Source organism: Hypanus sabinus, unplaced genomic scaffold (assembly GCF_030144855.1).
Source record: "Hypanus sabinus isolate sHypSab1 unplaced genomic scaffold, sHypSab1.hap1 scaffold_724, whole genome shotgun sequence".
In the NCBI taxonomy this organism is placed as follows: domain Eukaryota; kingdom Metazoa; phylum Chordata; class Chondrichthyes; order Myliobatiformes; family Dasyatidae; genus Hypanus; species Hypanus sabinus.
The window spans coordinates 28,114-46,504 of NW_026781575.1; the positions used below are offsets into that span (position 1 = coordinate 28,114).

The 18,391-nt window shown below is 44.9% G+C and overlaps 1 protein-coding gene across 1 annotated transcript; it reads right to left on the reverse strand.

Annotated features, from left to right (window-relative positions):
- Nucleotides 1-2,231: 2,231 nt before the first annotated feature.
- On the reverse strand, nt 2,232-18,030 carry LOC132389969 (NACHT, LRR and PYD domains-containing protein 12-like; the record flags this gene model as incomplete). The annotated part of the gene is made up of 6 exons (XM_059962546.1): nt 16,078-18,030; nt 12,513-12,604; nt 10,750-10,916; nt 7,962-8,133; nt 7,798-7,863; nt 2,232-3,219 (listed from the first exon to the last, which is right to left on the reverse strand). Coding segments are annotated over exons 2-6 (1,403 nt in total), but the record flags the coding sequence as incomplete, so codon positions are not given.
- Nucleotides 18,031-18,391: the final 361 nt, after the last annotated feature.

Genomic DNA, 18,391 nt, shown 5'->3' on the forward strand with positions numbered 1-18,391 from the left:
ATCTGATGTGGAAAATGTGGACTCACTCTTCAGCTTTAAGAATAAATTGGATAGATACATGGATGGGAGAGGACTGGAGGGTTATGGACTGGGTGCAGGTCAATGGGACTAGCGGAATAAGGTTTTGGTACAGACTAGAAGGACCGAATGGCTTGTTTTCCGTGCTGTAGTGTTCTATGATTTTATGATTCTATGGGGAGGTGAGTTCCCACAGGCGAAAGGGGAATGGGGATGGGGAAGAGAGATCCCAAAGGAGGAAGGGGGATGGGGGAGAGATCCCAAAGGAGGAAAGGGGATGGGGAAGAGAGAGCCCACAGGAGGAAGAGATCCCACAGGAAAAAGGGGATGGGGAAGGGAGATCCCACAGGCGGCATGGGAGTGTGGAAGAGAGATCCCACAGCAGGATGAGGCATGGGAAAAGAGATCCCACAGGAGGAAGGGGGATATAGAGAGAGATTAAACAGGATGAAGGGGGAAGGGGTTGAGAGATCGGCCAGGAGGAGGGATGTGGGAGAGAGTTCCCACAGGAGGAAGGGGGTTGGGGAAGAGAATTTCGACAGGACAATGGGGCATGCCAAAGAGAGATCCGGCAGGAAGAAGTCGATGGGGAAGAGAGATCCCACAGGAGAAAAGGGTATGGGGAAGAGAGTTCCAACAGCAGGAAGGGATGGGAAAGAGAAATCCATAGAAGGAAGGGGATAGGGAAGAGAGATCTCACAGGAGGAAGAGGAATGGGGAGGAGAGATCTCGCAAGAAGGGTGGGGGTATGGAAAAGACATCCCACAGGTGGATGAGGAAAGAGTAATAGAGAGCCCACAGGAGGAATGGGGATGGTGGCGAGATTCCAAAGAATGGAAAGGGGATTGGGATGAGAGGGCCCACAGGAGGATTCCAAGGGTAAATGATAATCCTACAAGATGAGCGGATACAGAAATTTTTTGTACGTGTGTGTTGTGTCTGAACAGAGGCCCAGAGGAGATGCGCTCTCGCTCTTTGCGTATCTGGAAGTGAGCAAAGTCACACACGGGGAAGGGCAGGGGAGGACAATCTCACAATGGTATTTCTTTCCTTCTCACTGCGACAGTCTGCTGTCGGTCTCTTGTCCCTCACCGGGAAGGGGGTGTGAATCTCTGACCCACCTGCTGCAGTCAGTGTCGGTCTGGGTGTCAGTAACAGTGAGAAGGAACATTGTCAATGGACGTGTCACAGACAGCGAGAAACACGGCCATTCCTGTGATTTACTACCATTAAACCAATGGCCGTTGTTCACTGATCTGATGAAGTCTCCAACATTCCTTCACAAGGAACCACAGAACCCTCCCGTCCTTGGGGAATTACTGACTGATCCCCTGGGCATTTGTCACAATTCTTCACAATCTGATTTACTACAAATTTACCGAAATTCCTTTACATTGAACCAACACAATGGAACAGTTTCACAGTTCAGAGTGAGAGATAAATCAAGTTACCTCAACTCCTGGCAGTTGTGCAGCCCGGGTCCCAGCCGCTGGATTCCTTCACACTGAATGTGGCAGTACTCCAGGTCGAGGTGTCTTATTGTATCACAGAGTCCGATGGCATGAGACAGGACCGCGCAGTCAATCGGGGTCAGTGTCATTCCACTGAATGAAAGTGTTTCCACAGATTCCAGTGCGGCCTGAGCGAGTCCACGATTCTGAGACTCAAACAGGTAGTGCAATGTGTTCAGGAGGCTCCTTTTACCAGCTTCACTGCATGTGTTTCCACTCTGGCGTTTAACCTCCTCCTTCACCCAGTCAATCACCTGGCAGGTTGTTTGATGAGGAAATGGACCCAGAAACTCCTCCAGGCCCCGAGCTGTCATTGGGGAGGAGAGACCAGCAACAAAACGTAGAAATACCTCAAATCGCCCATCTGTCGTGTTGTGGGCTTCAGTGAGGGATTTCAGGATATTCCCGGGATATGGATTCAGGAATTGTGCGACTGCAGCTACAAACTCTTGGATGGTGAGGTGTGGGAATGTGTACACCACGCTCTGGGCAGAATCCTCTCTCTCCAAAAGCTCGATCAGGAACCCGGACAGGAACTGGGAAGGCTGCAGATTGTAGTTGATCAAATCTCCATCTGTAAACACAAGCTTCCTCTCGTACACACCTCTGAAGGCCATCTGACCAACCCTGAGTAACACATCACGGGGGTTCTCAATCTCACGGCCATGGTTTTTCAGGATGTTGTAAATATAGTAGGAGTACAGTTGGCTAATGGTCTTGGGAACACGCAGCGGGTCCCTGACTCTTTGTGTGAAGAAGGGGCCCAGAGCCAGAGCGAGGATCCAGCAGTAGGAAGGGTTGTAGCTCATGGTGTACAGGATCTCGTTCTCCTTCACGTGTTTGAAAACAGCTTCCGCCACAATCTGATCTTCAAAATACCTGATGAAATATTCCTTCCGTTCCTCACCAACAAATCCCAGGATTTCAGCCCAGACACTGATCTCTGCCTTTTCCAATAAATGTAACGCGGTGGGGCGGGTGGTCACCAGCACTGAACACCCTGGGAGCAGCTTGCCCTGGATTAAACTGTACACAATGTCAGACACCTTGCACTTGAATTCAGGATCTGTGTACTGTGATTCTGTGTCTCTCCGACCATCAACAAAGTTGATTTTGTCCTTGAATTCATCCAACCCATCGAATATGAACAGCAGTCCCTCTGTGTGTTTCCAGACCTCTCCCAGCATATTCCCAAAGTAGGGGTAATGATGCAGAATCAGTTCTTTCAGGTTTATTCCACAGTTAATGGTGTTTAAATCCCGGAATTTGAAACTGAAGACAAACTGGAATTGTTGGTATATCTTCCCCGTGGCCCAGTCGTAAACAATCTTTTGTACCATTGTTGTTTTCCCGATCCCTGGGACTCCGGCCACTGCTGCGGACATCCCTGATTTGTTTCTAAAGATAGATCTTTTCAATTTTTGAACAAAACTCTTCTTGAATAACTGATCAGTCCGGATTTTTTCTAGCTTACCACGGAGATCTTTTTCTCTCCACTCCTCGTGATCTCTGCCTCTTGCCAGCAGCTCATGTTCCACCAGTGTCCGATCTCGAACAGTAGAAATGACCGTGAGCTCAGCGTATCGATCATCCAGCTGGAAAACCTTCACCTTCTCCCTCATCAGGATCGTGTTCACTCTCAGTGTTTCAGTTTGTGCCCGCAGAGTCTCCTTGTGTTTCTGTTGAACATCTTAGGACGGACAGAAATAGGTTGTCAATGCCTGATCTGATGAACATGGAGCTCCCGACATATTTTCTTTAATAACAAAAATACTCGTTAAAGACACTGTTTGGGTGAAATCGGGTGATCAGAGATTAGAGTGTCTGAAAGTGAACGATGGCCCAGAAAAATTTCTGATCCGATTTAGATTCGCTGTTAAAGGCTCCACTCTCCCCTCTGTTGGTAGTTTGCAGATTCCCCGGTGTTCCAGCGAGCAGCAAGTGCACACGTGATTCTGGAGAGGAGAGCGTTGTGTGGAGCGGGTGGTTTCACTGTGTTCACTGCTCAGCTTCTGCTGAACTGTGCAACCCTACAGAGGGTAACAGTGGGGGAGGGGGCATTTACTTGCTCTACTGACTTTTACTTCTCTCACAATGGACCCCATGTTCTTGACACTCCTTTAGGATTAAACTGTCAGTACTGAGCCACAGAAAAGGAACATAATTTCTGTTTCCTTTTCCAGGCTGAGCCAGTCACGATGTGACGCACCCCGCACTGGTCTACAGTCTCTTATTCTCCGAGGAGCTGGTACATGAACCCAGGCAATTCCCCGATGATGTGCGGAAGAGCAGGAAGCTGAAGAGCATGGCAGTGGTAATAGGGAACTCTGAAGTCAGGAGGGCGGGTAAGCGATTCTGTGGACACCGCTGGCACTTTGCCTCTCAGGTGCCATTGTCCGAAATGTTTCTGGACGCGTCCACAATATCCTGAGAAGGGAGGTTGAGCAGCCCAAAGTCGTGACAAACATTGGTAACAACGACATAGGGAAGAGAAAAGGGAGGAGGTCTGGAAAACAGAACACAGGGGGTTAGGATAAAAGCTGAGGAACAGGACCTCAAAAGTAGTGATCTCAGGATTGCTGCCTTTGTCACCCGACAGTGGCAATAGGAATAGAATGAGGTGGCAGAAAAATGGGTGGCAGAGTATTTGGAGCAGGGGACAGGAATTCAGATTTCTGTATAATTGTTACCACTTCCGGGGCAGGTAGGAGCTGTACAAAAGGCACGGGTTGCATGTGAATCCGATGAGGACCAATATTCCTATGGGCAGATTTACTGGAGCTGTTGGGAGTGTTTTAACCTAAAATGGCCGGGGGACCGGAACTAGGACGATAAAGCTGTGGATGAACCAACAGTTTTACAAGTAGATGATGGGTTTAACATGAATGTTAGGGTGGACAAGCCAATGAATGGGTTCAAATACAGAGAGAGCAAACTGTTAAATTGTACTGCATAGACAACATTCAAAAGGGCGCAGATGCAGGACTGAACGCCTTGTGTTTAAATGCCCGCAACATTCAGAATAAGGTGGACGAACTTTTGGCGCAATTAGAGATTGGTCGGTATGATGTTGTGGGCATCACTGAGTCGTGGCTGAAAGAAGACCATAGCTGTGTGCTTAACTTTAAAAGATTTACGTCTTATCGAAAGGACAGGCAGGAAGGCATAGGCGTTGGTGATGTGGCTGTGCTGGTTCGAGGTGGAATCACATCTGTAGAAAGAGGTGACATAGGGTTAGAGAATGTTGAAGCTTTGTGGGTGGAGATAGGAAACTGTAAGAGTTAAAAAAAAGAAGCTTGATAGGGATCCTATATTGGCCTGAAAATAGCGAATGTGTGGGGTTGAGATTGCAAAGGGAGTTGGAAAAGGCGTGTGTTAAAGCTAATGACGCAGTTGTAATGAAGGACTTCAATGTGCACGGGGAATAAGAAAATCAAACAAACGTCAGGAATCAGATCGCAAGAGAGGGAATATATCGAATTCCCACGAGATAGCGTTTCAGAGCAGCTTGTGCTTGAGACGACGTCTTTGATTGGGTGTTGTGTAATAGCCCTGATCTGATGAGGGAGCTTAATGTAAAAGAACCATTAAGAGATAGTGATCATAATATGAGTGAATTCATAATACAGATTGAGAAGGAGAAGCATAATTTACAGTATCAGTATCGCAATGGAATAAAGCGAATTACAGAGGCACGAGAGAGAAGCTTTCCCAGGTAGATTGGAGAAGGATACGAGCGGAGATGGCTGAAGCTTCTGGGAATAGGTCTCAAGTTGCAGGATGGATACGGCCCACGGAGGAAGAAGTTCTCAAATGACACGTGTAGGCAACCATGGGTGACAAAGGAAGTTAAGGATTGCATAAAAGCCGAGGAAAGGGCATACAAGATAACAATAGTCAACTAAAAAAGCTAAAAGTAGGGAAAAGATGAAATATGAGAGCAGAAAAGCCAATAATATAAAGCAGGATAAAAAACACTTTTCTTTCAGTTATATAAAGATTAAAAGGGAGGTGAGAGTCCATGCTGGAACACTGGAGAATGTGCACTCTGCATATATCCTCACTGTTCCAGACGCTAGCAGTCTGCGAGTAACAGGCAGTAGGAGTGACTGCCATTGCTATTACAAAGGAAAAACATCTCGGCATACTGAAAACTCTTAAGGTGCAAAGTCACCTGGGCCAGATGGAATACATCCCAGAGATCTGAGAGAGGTTGCTGAAGAGATGACGGATGGATTGGTCATGATCTTTGAAGAATCACTTGATTCTGGCATGGTCCGGAGGACTGGAAGATTGCTATTGTCACTCTACTCTTTACGAAGGGAGGAAGGCAAAAGAAGGGAAATTATCGGCCAGTTAGCCAATCCTCAGCGACTGGAAAAGAGTTGGAGTCTCTTATTAAGTTTGAGGTTTTGAGGTACTTGGAGACTAATGACAATATAAGTGAGCATGGTTTCTGTTGGAATTCATCCTGGAAGTAAGAAGCAGGGTGGACAAAGGAGTCAGTGGATGCCATTTACTTGGATTTTCAGAAGGCATTTGATAAGCTGCTGCACAGGAGTCTGCTTAACCAGATAAAAATCTATGGCGTCACAGGAGAGATACTGGTATGTGCAGTGGAATTGCTGACAGGCAGCAGACAGCGAGTGGGAATAAAAGGGGCCTTTTCTGGTTGGCTGCCAGTGTCCGGTGGTGTTCCGCAGGGATCAGTATTGGGACCGCTGACTTTCAGATTGTTTGTCAATGATTTAGATGATAGAATGTATGTATTTGTGGCAACGTTTGCGGATGATAGAGAGATAGGTGGAGGGGTCGGTAGTGCGATTGCAACAGGACTGAGGCAAATTGGAAAAATGGGCAAAGAGGTGGCAGATGGAATACAGTGTTGGAAATGTATGATAATGCATTTTGGTGAAAGGAGCGGACTATTATCTAAATAGGAAGAAGTTCCAAGAATCAGAGGTGCAGAGCGACTTCAGAGGGACATCGGAGCCTCGAGCAAAACTCACAGAAGATTAGTTTAAAGGTCGAGTCTGTGGTAAAGGTGGCAAAAAAGAGAATCGAATATAAATGCTGAGCCTTTACAGGACTGTATAGTCAGGCTGCACTACAGGAGTGTTGTCAACAGCTTTTCAGTACCTCTGAAAAGATGTGTGGTCATTAGAGAGAGTCCCGAGGAGATTCAAGAGGATGACTCTGGTAATGAAGGGGTTAACATATGAAGTGTGTTTTGGCAACTTTGAGCCTGTACTCACTGGAATTTTAAGGAATGCAAGGGAATCTCTTTTAACCTGCAGAATGTTGAAAGGACCAGATAGGGTGGATGTGGAAAGTATGTTTCCTGTGGTCGGTGCATCCAGAACTAGGGACCAGGGCCTCAAAATTGAGGGGCGATCCTTTACAACAGGTAAGGAGGACTCTTTGAGCCAGAGAATAATGACTGTCTGTAAGGCTCTGCCTCAGACTGCAGTGGAGGCCGAGTCCATGGATGTAATGAAGGCAGAAGTTCCTGATCGGTCAGGGCATCAAAGGATATGGCGAGAAGGCAGGTGTATGGTGTTGTGTGGATTCGGGGATCAGCCATGATGGAATGGCGGAGCAGACTGATGGGCTGAATGGCCTAATTCTGCTCCCATGCCTTATGTTCCCATGGAGGAATAACAACAAATCTCAGCTCCACTTTGGATCAGAGGTGTGAGATTTCCCTTGCTGGAGTTGGATGTTCCAATTGGAATGGTCTGGCTTCAGTTTTGTCAAATCTCCAGATATTCGGCCCTACAGAAAAGGTGTTGTGACAAATGCAAATTGCTTCGTGTCCTCCAGCCACAGCAACAAAATCTGTCTCCCAGACTCTGACAGTCACTAAACAGGCCTCTAAAGAGACGTATTCAGACTCTGAGTGTGAAATAACAACAAAAACCTATCTCCCAGACTCTGACAGTCTCTAAACAGGCCTCTAAAGAGACGTATTCAGACTCTCAGAGTGAAATAACAACAAAAACCTGTCTCTCAGACTCTGACAGTCTCTAAACAGGCCTCTAAAGACACGTATTCAGACTCTCTGAGTGAAATAACAACAAAAACCTGTCTCCCAGACTCTGACAGTCTCTAAACAGGCCTCTAAAGAGACGTATTCAGACTCTCAGTGTGAAATAACAACAAAAACCTGTCTCCCAGACTCTGACAGTCTCTAAACAGGCCTCTAAAGAGACGTATTCAGACTCTCAGTGTGAAATACAGACTTTCAGATTTCCGTTCCATCACTTACCTTCCAGATGCGTGGGCACTTCAGATAAACCCCGCTCAGTGTCCATGTAGGCGAACTGGCCGTCACCTGTTCAAACAGATTAACCTGCATGAAGTCTGTTCTGTGTAATACTGTAAATTCATCAGCATTTACATCTGTAACACACAGTGTATTGTTCACCGTACCTCGCTCCCGTATTTCATTCAATATTCTGCTCAGCTTCGGTAAATGGTGGTGCAGTTTCACAAAGGATTCCCACATCACCCTCCGGGCCCCGGAGCCCTTCTCCATCACCAGATCCAGGAGTTGTTTGGAAGCGCCCGCTCGGTTTCCCTTCTCCGCGAGCTCAGTCACGCTCTGTAATGAACAATGGGAAATATATTGAGGAACGGAGGGATGGGTTCAAATCTACCCTGAACATGGACAGACCCAGCACATTCTGCTCGTCGCAAATCACTGACAGCAATTGTTCGCAGCAGGAAAAAGAAATTAAAAGAAGTTAGCATGGCCAATGATGACTTTCTGAACGCCACAGATTGCGGGGTACTTATCCACTTGGCAAAGTTTAAACAGAGCAGTCATAGTGTGAGTGAGCCAGAGATAGAGTATGTTATTGATGCTTTGTGTCCGAGAGGGTTCATTGAGGAGAGGCGGAGGCTTGGGTTGATCTTGGGTAATATTTCCCTTCTCTTTTTCACGGTTAGAACAGTAGGAAAGCCAGGCAGGATAGTGGGATGCTCTTCCAACAGGGTGCGGCAAGACAGGGAGACGTTCAGTGTCCCCGATAACTACACCTTCAGGAATTTCATCCAGCTGCAGCTTAATACAGACTGTGCTGAGGAATCGGAGCTGGAGCTGGGTGAACTCAGGATCATTCCGGAGGCTGAGAGATTGACTCAGGCTATACAGGGAGGGAGCTGTACACAAGGCCCGGAACACAGGGAACTGGGTGACTGTCAGGAGGGGGAAGGGAACAGGCAGCCACTACAGGAAACTCTTTGTAACAGGGATACGGCTTTCTGTTTCGGGGTATGGCCTAGCAGAGGAAAGCCACGGTGATTATGCCTCTGGCTCTGAGTTTGCCTTTGTGACTCGGAAGGGATGAGAAGTGCTGAGATGCACTGACGTGGAATAAAATGATCAGGAGAATAGACTGGAGATTCTATTTACGAGAACAGGATTTTTGGATGGTGTGTTACCAAGGTCAGTGATATCTCGTATCGACTCTGAAACTTCTTTAAGGGCAGGATGAGCAGGTCTTGGTCCACGTTGGTACCAATGACAAGAGTAGGAAGTGTGATGAGATGCTGCAACGTGATACAGATCCAAAATTTCTTGAAAGTATTATCGAAGGTAGATGGCGTTGTAGCTTTTTGGACATGGGGCTTCGTAAATCAAAATATTGAATACAGACGTTGGGATATTATGTCGAAGTTGATGTTTCAGAGGCTAAATTGAAGCAATGTGTACATCTACCTCCTGAAAGGATATCAATAAGATTGAACGAATGCAAAATAAAATACAGATTGTTACCAGGAGTTGAGGATCTGAGATATAGAGGAAGTGTGAATAGGCTAGGACATTATTCCATAGAGTGTCGGAGGACCATGAGAGATGTGAAAGAGATATACAAGTTTATAAAAGGTATACAGAGAGTTATTGCGAAAATACATTTATTACTGAGGTTGAGTGAGACTGGAATTAGAGATCATAGGGTAATGATGACAGGTGAAAGGCAAAGTGAAGGGGAACCTGTTCACTCAGAGGTTGCTGAAGAGCGTGGAACGAGCTGCCATCTTAATTAGTCAATGTACATTCAAGTTGATTATTTAAGATCAGTTTGGATGTTCATTCAATGGGGGAGTTTTGGATGTCTCCAGTCCGGGTTCATATCAATGGGACTAAGCAGATAATAGGTCGGTGTGGGCTAGATGGGCAGAAGAGCCTGTTGCTGTACTGTAGTGTTTGATGACTATGACTAGGTGAAACTATGGCCGGGCCACTGTTGATTTTTGCCAGGGTAATCCCTGGTGAACCGCAGCAGCTTCACCCTTCACTGCCAGGCTCCATGAGGGGTCCAGTGCCAGCCAACAGCTGGAAACTGGCAGTGAGGAGCAGCCAGCAAACTCAGGACTATTGTGCATGTGTGACAGACCAAAGCCGACCGGTGGTAATGTTGAGTAAGAAGTTTAGACTGAAATTATCAGCTGCCTCACGTGGAATGTCGTGTTCAGTATGGTGTCTGGCTCTTCACTAATATTCATTCTGGGTGGTAATAGGTGAATGCACTCCAGTAGCACGAGGACCATTGGAAAGCTGTTTCCTTGTAATTCTATGTTAGCTGTAGATGTTTGGAATATTTTCAGTGGTACTAATGTTGCACTTCCCATGTTAACAGGAAAAGCTATGGTAATTACAAACTCAAATTGGAAGTCACAAGGAACAGAAGGTAACAGAACCATGAGGCATGTTGGGATATTGATCAAAAAAAGGGTCAGCAGTTCAAATGAGAGATGACAGTCAGTGTTGAACTGACGATGGGGTTGAAGGTCGACTGAGAATGAGCTGAGAAATAAGACTATATATTTGATTTGTGGGAAACCCGTGGGTCATCAGGAGAACGCAGACTGGTCAGTGGCCATTAAGGTCGAACATTGGGAACATGATGTGATGAGTGGTGTAGAGTGGTTATCTGTCCACTTGCAATGTCCGTCAAGTGTCACATCACTAAATTCACCAGTCAATCATTGCCTGTATCCTAATCTGTCTATAAATGAATGTGATCAGAAAACTGGAGAGAAGGTTGTGTTGGTTAATAAAAGTTCAGGGATTTTCGCAGATGAAAACTCTTTTCTTGATGTTGACCACAAGCATTACAGGATTTTTACAGCCCAGAGGTGTCGTTACACCGGTTCTGTCGGTTTGTGATAGATTCAGTAGAATATACAGTCAGTGTATGTCCCTTCCACTTACGTGATACTCCTGCCCGGTGAAGTGATCCTCGCCCATTAACATGAAGCTGACTCCCTCCACGCCCTCCTCAATCGCCTGCTCCAGTCGCTCCATGTAGAATCTCGTCAACCGAAACAGTTGGTGATCGTCACAATTTGACAGGAAGGTGGAGATGGCGGAGTTCAGATCTGTAGTCGGTCATAGAACATAAAATAGTAGATGTACCATGCGTATGCGGACACGATGCCATTTTAAACCAATCCCATTTTCAGGAACACGGTCAATGTCCCCCGTTCCCGGCCTACTCATGAGTTCAAACGCCTCTCAGACGCTGCTGAGTATCTGTTTCCAGTCCAACCCTCGGCAGCTCATTCCAGACACCGATCACTCTCTGTGGAAAACCTGCATCGTAAATCCCCTTTAAACTTTACCATCTAAACAGACCTGTTACCTCAGGTTTTTGTGGTGAAACTCGTCTACACCCTCTACAGACCCTCCACATCATTTTCGATTTGTGCACAATACTGAAATTGTCTCTTAACCAACGCGTATCGAGTTACAGTCTAACTTTAACAAATACCTCAACTCATCGTTAGCACACTACCAATTGTGTTGCCACCTTAAGGGAGCTGTGCATACCCATCACAAGACCCGACAGTACATCAATCTTATTATCAGTCCCAACATTCACCGTGCACATTGCTCGCGAATTTGACCTCTCAAAATGCAACTTCTCACATTTGCCTGAATTATCTGTACTTGGTGACTCTCTGTTCCTATTTCTAACTGGATGCCGAACACTTTGACAACAGTCCCAAATTTATTCATCTCCTCCAACTCTGTAAATCAACGAATAAGTCCACCCAGTACATCATATGTTTAACCTGTTTGATTCACACACACGACGCATGGCGAAACAGTGATCCTTGCGAACAGTACTGGTCACAGACCTTCAGCCAGAACAACGCTCCTCTCGAGCTGACTCCATTTTATGTACCCAAGGCGACTTTGAAATCAACTTACAGATTCTCAGCCCGAAACATTGAAGGTTATTTTTTTCACTATAGGTGCTTCCTGACCTGCTGAGTTCCTCCAGCATTTTGTACGGTGCCCTCTCCACTTATTATTTTGTTTTACTTTCATCCTATTCGCCAAGAGCATTTCATTGCTTCAGTAGCCACCCCCTCCACCCGCCCCAGATTCCCTGTGTACAATGTCTCTTATTCACTGTCTCCTGCACCCAGCCCGTCCTCCCTCAATATAACGTTCTTTAACTCGGCCACAGAAAACAAACACAGGGGACTCCCCTCACCTCCATTGTACAACAACCCGTTAATCTGGGGAGAATTCTACATTGCCCTTCCAAACAGAAAACAACTTCTGTTTCTCTCAATGGCTGTCGGAGGCATTTCCCACATCAGAGTGTACCAAATGCTGACGGAAATTCTATCTGTTCCCTCGACTGTTCCATTGCCCGCTGTTGTATTCCTGTCTGAGTGTTACCCACTCCCAACTTATTCAGGGCCTCTTTCTCCTTTCACTCAGGTGAAGATTTGTGTGGTGAGCGGAGCGATTCGATCATTCCCCTCGTTAGGTCCTTGCGCTGGAGCTGGTGAATTGTTCCAATGCTCATGGACTCTTTACCAGTTGGAACAATGACTCCGTTTGATGGTACCTTCTCTCTGCCCCTTTATCTCCCAAGTTTATCCCTCTGAATTATTGATGATTTGATTACACGTGTACCATGATGACAGATTTAATGAGAAAGAGCCCAGTGAACATACCCGTGTCCATTCTGACTCTGACTGACGTTGGTTGATTATCGTCTGTTTGTCTGCCGTCCGGGTGGAAGCACGCCCCACCTGCTGGCAATGACCTGAATTACACAAATAAAAAAGTATGATTCAGTTACTCTGTCCTTCAAATATAAAACACTTATGTAAGGTCACTGCTCATCTCCGACATTCCATGGAGTAAATGGAAATCGGTACAAAGACCTCCAACTGAACACAAAGTTCAAAAAGATAGCAAGGAAATATAAGGAAACTTACTTAAAGGAGCAATGCACTGAAGCTGAAGAAGCCAACAGAATTGTAAAAAAAAGACATCTGTTGCAGAAGATTAGAGAAATCAAAGGAACATTTCATGTAAAATGTCATAGGAAATGACAAAGAAGGGAAGGACCTTACAGAAGCAAAGGACATCAAAGGGAGTTGCCAGGAACACACAGAAGAATTGTAGAAAGACCCAACAGGGAAGACACCTGCAATGACTCCCTCACCGATCTGGAGCCGGACATTCTGGAAAGTGAAGTCGAATGGGTGATAGAAAACAGTGCCAATAATAAGGCTGCAGGATGTGATAGGATTTCAGTAAAATTGTTGAAAATTCTAAAAGGTGATGCTGTAAAAGTGTTGCATGCAATTTTCCAGCAGATCTGGAAAAATATAAACAACAATGACTTTTAGGCTGGATTAAGATCCGTTTTTATCCCAATACCCAAGAACGGAAATGTACAGTATTGTTCAAATTACCGAATTTTTTCACGTGCTAGAAAGGTAAAGCTAAAGATTGTGCAAGCAAGACCCGAGCAATATATGGAACACGAACTGCCAGATAGAAGCTGCTTTTAGAAGAGACAGAGGCACCAGAGACCAAATTGCTAACCTACGCTGGATAATGGAGAAATCGCGAGAATTTCAGAAAAGTATTTATCTATGTTTTATTGACTACTCTAAATCCTTCAGCAGTGCGGTCCATAATAAACTATGGCAAATCCTTAAAGAAATGGGAATACCGGGACATCTGTTCTGCCTTATGAGAAACGTGTACAAAGATCAAGAAGCAACAGTTAGAACGACACAGAACAACAAACTGGTTCAAGATTTGGAAAGGAGTATGAGCAGGCTGCATATTGTCACCCTGCTTATTTAATCTATATGCTGAGCATATGAGGAATGCTGGTCGAGAGGACTCAAAATGTTGCAGTGAAAATTACCAGACAGAATATTAATAAATTCAGATATGCATGTGATTCTATTCTAATGGCTGAAAGTGAGGAGGATCTGAAGAAGCTTCTAATGAAAATGAAAGAAGAAAGTTGAAAGCCGGCTTCTTGCTCAATATTAAGAAAACCAGCCAGTCCTATTAACTCTGTGGTAATAAATGGAAAGGAAGTGGAAGCAGAGACGGATTTTTTCTTCCGTGGTTCAAAGATTTCTATAGATGGTAAATGTAATAGCCTTTTCAAATTTATTGGGTAGGAGAGCTATTTTGTTGCATTGGAAGGATCCTAATTCACCTATGACTTTTTTCTGGCTCTCCTCCATTATGCTTTGTTTAAACTTGGAGAAAATTAGTTCGATACATCTTTCAAATTTGAACAAAGCTGGCCACCTTTTATTCAATATTTTCATAAGATCTAAGTTCTTTACTTTTCTTTTTTTTGTTGTTTTCTTTCTTTTCTTTCTCTCTCCGTGAAGTTTCAGATTTGACCAGAAGGACGTTTTCCTCTTTTTTTGTAATCTTGTCCTCAAATGGACTGACCCGTCCCACCCTTTTTTTTGTTTTAGGTTAGTTTAGTGTTTTTTTCTCTCCTATAAATAGAACATTTCCAGTCTTTTTTTTGTATGAATTGTCAAGAGGAGTTGTGGTTCTCTGTTTATATATAATAGCCTAATATTATATTACACATGATTTTGACAGTGTATATCATTTTCTATTTTGTACGTTTATTCTATTATGTATTTGATATAACTTCACCGCTGATTTGTATCTATTCATATAAATTTTTTAATCAATAAAGAAAGATTGAAAATGATGGTAAATGCAGCGTATTAAATGGCACTTACTTCTGGGGAGGGCAGTAATTTCAAATTTAGATAATATACTGAAGTGCAGAGACATAACATAAGGACCGTAGAGTCAAGATAATAGTATTTCCAGTTGTGGTGTAAGGCTGTGAGAACTGGACTATTAGTAAGGCTGAATACAAAATAATCAACGCCTCTGAACTTGGATGTTGTGGGAAAGTGTTCGTTGGACAGCAAGAAGATCGAACAAGTCAATACTTGGAGAAATACGCCAGACTTCTCACTAGGAAGCTTGAAAAGCTCAATTATTTTGACCACATCATGAGGGGGCAGGATTCTTTGGAGACGACTCTCATGTTCGGTAAAACAGAAGGCAAAAGAAGGAGAGGATGACAGAAGCTACAATGGATAGATAATATTATTCAGGAAATGCCTATGCCCTTGGGGTATCTTAGAGAGGCAGTTTCTAGTAAGGAGGCTGTTGTATTTGGCTGTGTTCATGTGTTTCATGTATGTTTTGAATGACTATTAAACTTGAACATAAATTGGACAATGATTGTATCATAAACAATAAAAAAAAGAATGAATTTACATGTTTTCAGTCAATAACAGACTTGAAAATGTTGCATTTTGTCCCTACTGCAGACAGGGAGCAACCATACTCCAAGCATCTGACCACACAACACCCACTGGGACAGCCTGCTGGTCCAAGGTGGGTTTATTTACTCCGCTGTTTAAACCCAGACACCTCAAACAAAAGGCAGCCACCGGGTCCCTCCAGCCCACCGTGTCAGATAGTAAGATCGTGACTTGCTGTCAAAATAACTCCGTCTCCGCACTTGCAGGCAACACTTTATCGGTGTCCACTAAAAATATGCTGAAGCCTTCTCCATCCTTGCTCATTCTGAGGAGATAAACCCCCTGAACTCCCACTTCAATCCATTGCCCTGACAGCTCCGCCAACTCCTTGTTAAGGGGACTCCTTAATAACGAAACCCATATCTCCATTGGTTGGTATACTGAATTGGTATTTGGTGTCTCCAATGAGAGACAAGTAAATGTCACGTCACTTCACGAGAGATACCGGGCACGCGCAGCATGCTTAAATCTTCTCAACGTCAGACCGAGGGTGACGAATTTCCGCGAGAGGGCGCGCGTGGGCAGTGGGCGGGGCGGTGAGCTGTCGCGTGCGGTAGATGGGGAGACTGTCGAGTCAGTAACAGGGAGCGGGGAGCGCGTCCCTCGGTCCCGTACAATGCGGACCAGCTCACCGAGTGTGTCATGGTCGATCCGCAACCTGCTGGGATACAACATTAACAGACAAATCTCGATGTATGTACTTAATCAATGTAATGTTTCTTTTCACATGCATAATATAATTATTATGCAGAACTTATACTGACAGCACTTCAGTACATCTGGAATGATTGCAACTGGCACTTCTACATTTGTTCAGTCTCACTCCAGCTATTTCCTATCTTCCTTGGTACAGAAATGTAATGTCTCAAGGAGCAGTGTTTGGGTAAATGAGACTCACCGAACTTTCTCCTGACTGAATTAATGGGAACTCCGAGTCAGAAGGGTTCTGTCGAATTGATGATCTCCGTCCTCGGGCTGGTTCACTTGTTGCTGTTCCCTTGTTTTCAGTTGTGGTTTGCATCCAGTTGTGGGCGTCTCTTCCAATAAATCTCTCACCACAGGTCTAACTTCAACGAAAGAAGTAATGAATTATGTTACTAAAACAAACGAGAACAAAGCGTTAACCTGACATTTAAATTTTGAACGCATATGTCATGATCCGAGTGAAGAAATCAGTAACTGTCCCTCAAACTTTACAAAACCTGATATGGGATACAAAGGAACACAGACAAAATGCTGGAGGAACTCATCAGGCCAGGCAGCATCTGGATGTCAACGTTCCTCTCTTCCAGCTGCTTAGTTCCTCCAGCGTTTTGTGGCTGTTGCTTGGATTTCCAGCATCTGAAGATTTTCTCTTGCTCGTGATGGAATACAAGGAAGTCATCATTCAGTCATAGTATAAGATACAAGTCATAATTTATAACAGGAGAATTATGTGATAAAGTCATTCTAGTCTGCTCTCTAATCAATCATGGAGGATTACTTTCCAACACCGTATTCTTGCTTCCTGCTATAATTCTCAACCTATTTGTCAATCCAGAACATGAATATACCCAACGATAGCCTCCACCACTGTTTGTGGTGATAAATTCCACAGATCAAACAACCTTTGGCTGAAGTAATGTTTGAAAGTGAAGTTTCTTTATCCTGAGGCAGCACTCTCAGATTCCAGACTCTCCGTCTAATCCAGACATACTCTCCATTCCCAATGTATCCAGGCTTGTTGTTATTCAGTTGGTGTAAATAATCACTGCCGCCCCAACTTCACCCCACCTGCAACAACCCTAGATTTTACGGGGGCGGGGGTTGATTTATTTTTCAGCTGGTCTGGCACACCATTGTGGCCGAAGGGCCTGTTCCTGTGATGTACTGTTCCATGTTCTGTTCCATCTTCAGCATCTTGCGTTTCTGTTTGGCTCCCACTGGCAGATAGACAGGTGAGAATGAGGGGGAACTTCAAAACGTGAATTGATTTCTGAAACCCCGGTCTATGTCTACTGGTGCAAATTTAATCACAGCCTCTCTCTGTGAGGGATGGAATGGGAACTCATTCTCTGCTTTGCTTCCAAAGAGACTTCAGAACCAAACATCTGAGCACAGAACAGAAATACTCGCTCAACTTCTCATAAACCCTGACAACTTGATTCCCTGATTCACTTTATCTGATTTAGACATGGGTGGTGTCCCAGGATCCAACCTCAGAGGGTCACAGCCCGCACATCTTTTCCACATCTCACACTGGGTGTTCCCGCATCTCACACTGAGAGATTCGCGCTACCAATATCCAGCCACCTGAGACGTCTGCTTCATTGCGGAAGGAGGAACATCCAGCCGCATCTGAAAAAGCACCAACGTGGACCGAAGCCCAAACACTGCCAGTCCCATATTCCTGGAAACCACATCCCAAGATTGTATCGCAAGCACCAGAGCTCTTTGCTGCCGGTAATATGCGACAGTGTCTCAGCTAATCCCAGTTCAAAAACTTACACTCCCACACCAACCCGTGACAGAACTGGAGCCTGATGATCCTCTTTCTAGACGGGGATTAGCTCTAAAACATGGGCCTTGGACCACAAAGAGGGTGCTGATACATTTTAGCTTGTTCCCACAGTTTCATTGAACACAGTTGTTCATTATTTTTTTGAGTGCGGTGTAGCCCAGGTCAATTAGCAGCCATTTTCCCCGTCGGGTAACAGGAAGAAAATGTTTTAAATATAAAATTGAAAACTTAGCACTGGAAACCCAGTGCAGGAGATTTCATTTTGTTCTTTTGATGCAGAAGCAATTGACTGACTGCAAGATGTGTGACACCCAGAACAGAATTGCATAGATGCAATCCCTACAATCATCTTCATTCCATCCCGAACAGTAAGTAGACAATAGACAATGGGGCAGAAGTAGACCAATCGGTTCTTTGAGCCTGCACCGCCATTTTGAGATCATGGCTGATCATTAACTATCAATACCCGGTACCTGCCTTGTCCCCATAACTCTTGATTCCCCTATCCATATGATACCTATCTAGCTCCTTCTTGAAAGCATCCAGAGAATTGGCCTCCACTACCTTCCGAGGCAGTGCATTCCAGACCCCCACAACTCTCTGGGAGAAGAAGTTTTTCCTTAGAGTTAAGGAACGAAGTTCCTAAATGACCTACCCCTTATTCTCAAACCATGCCCTCTTGTACTGTACTCTCCCAGCATCTGGAACATAT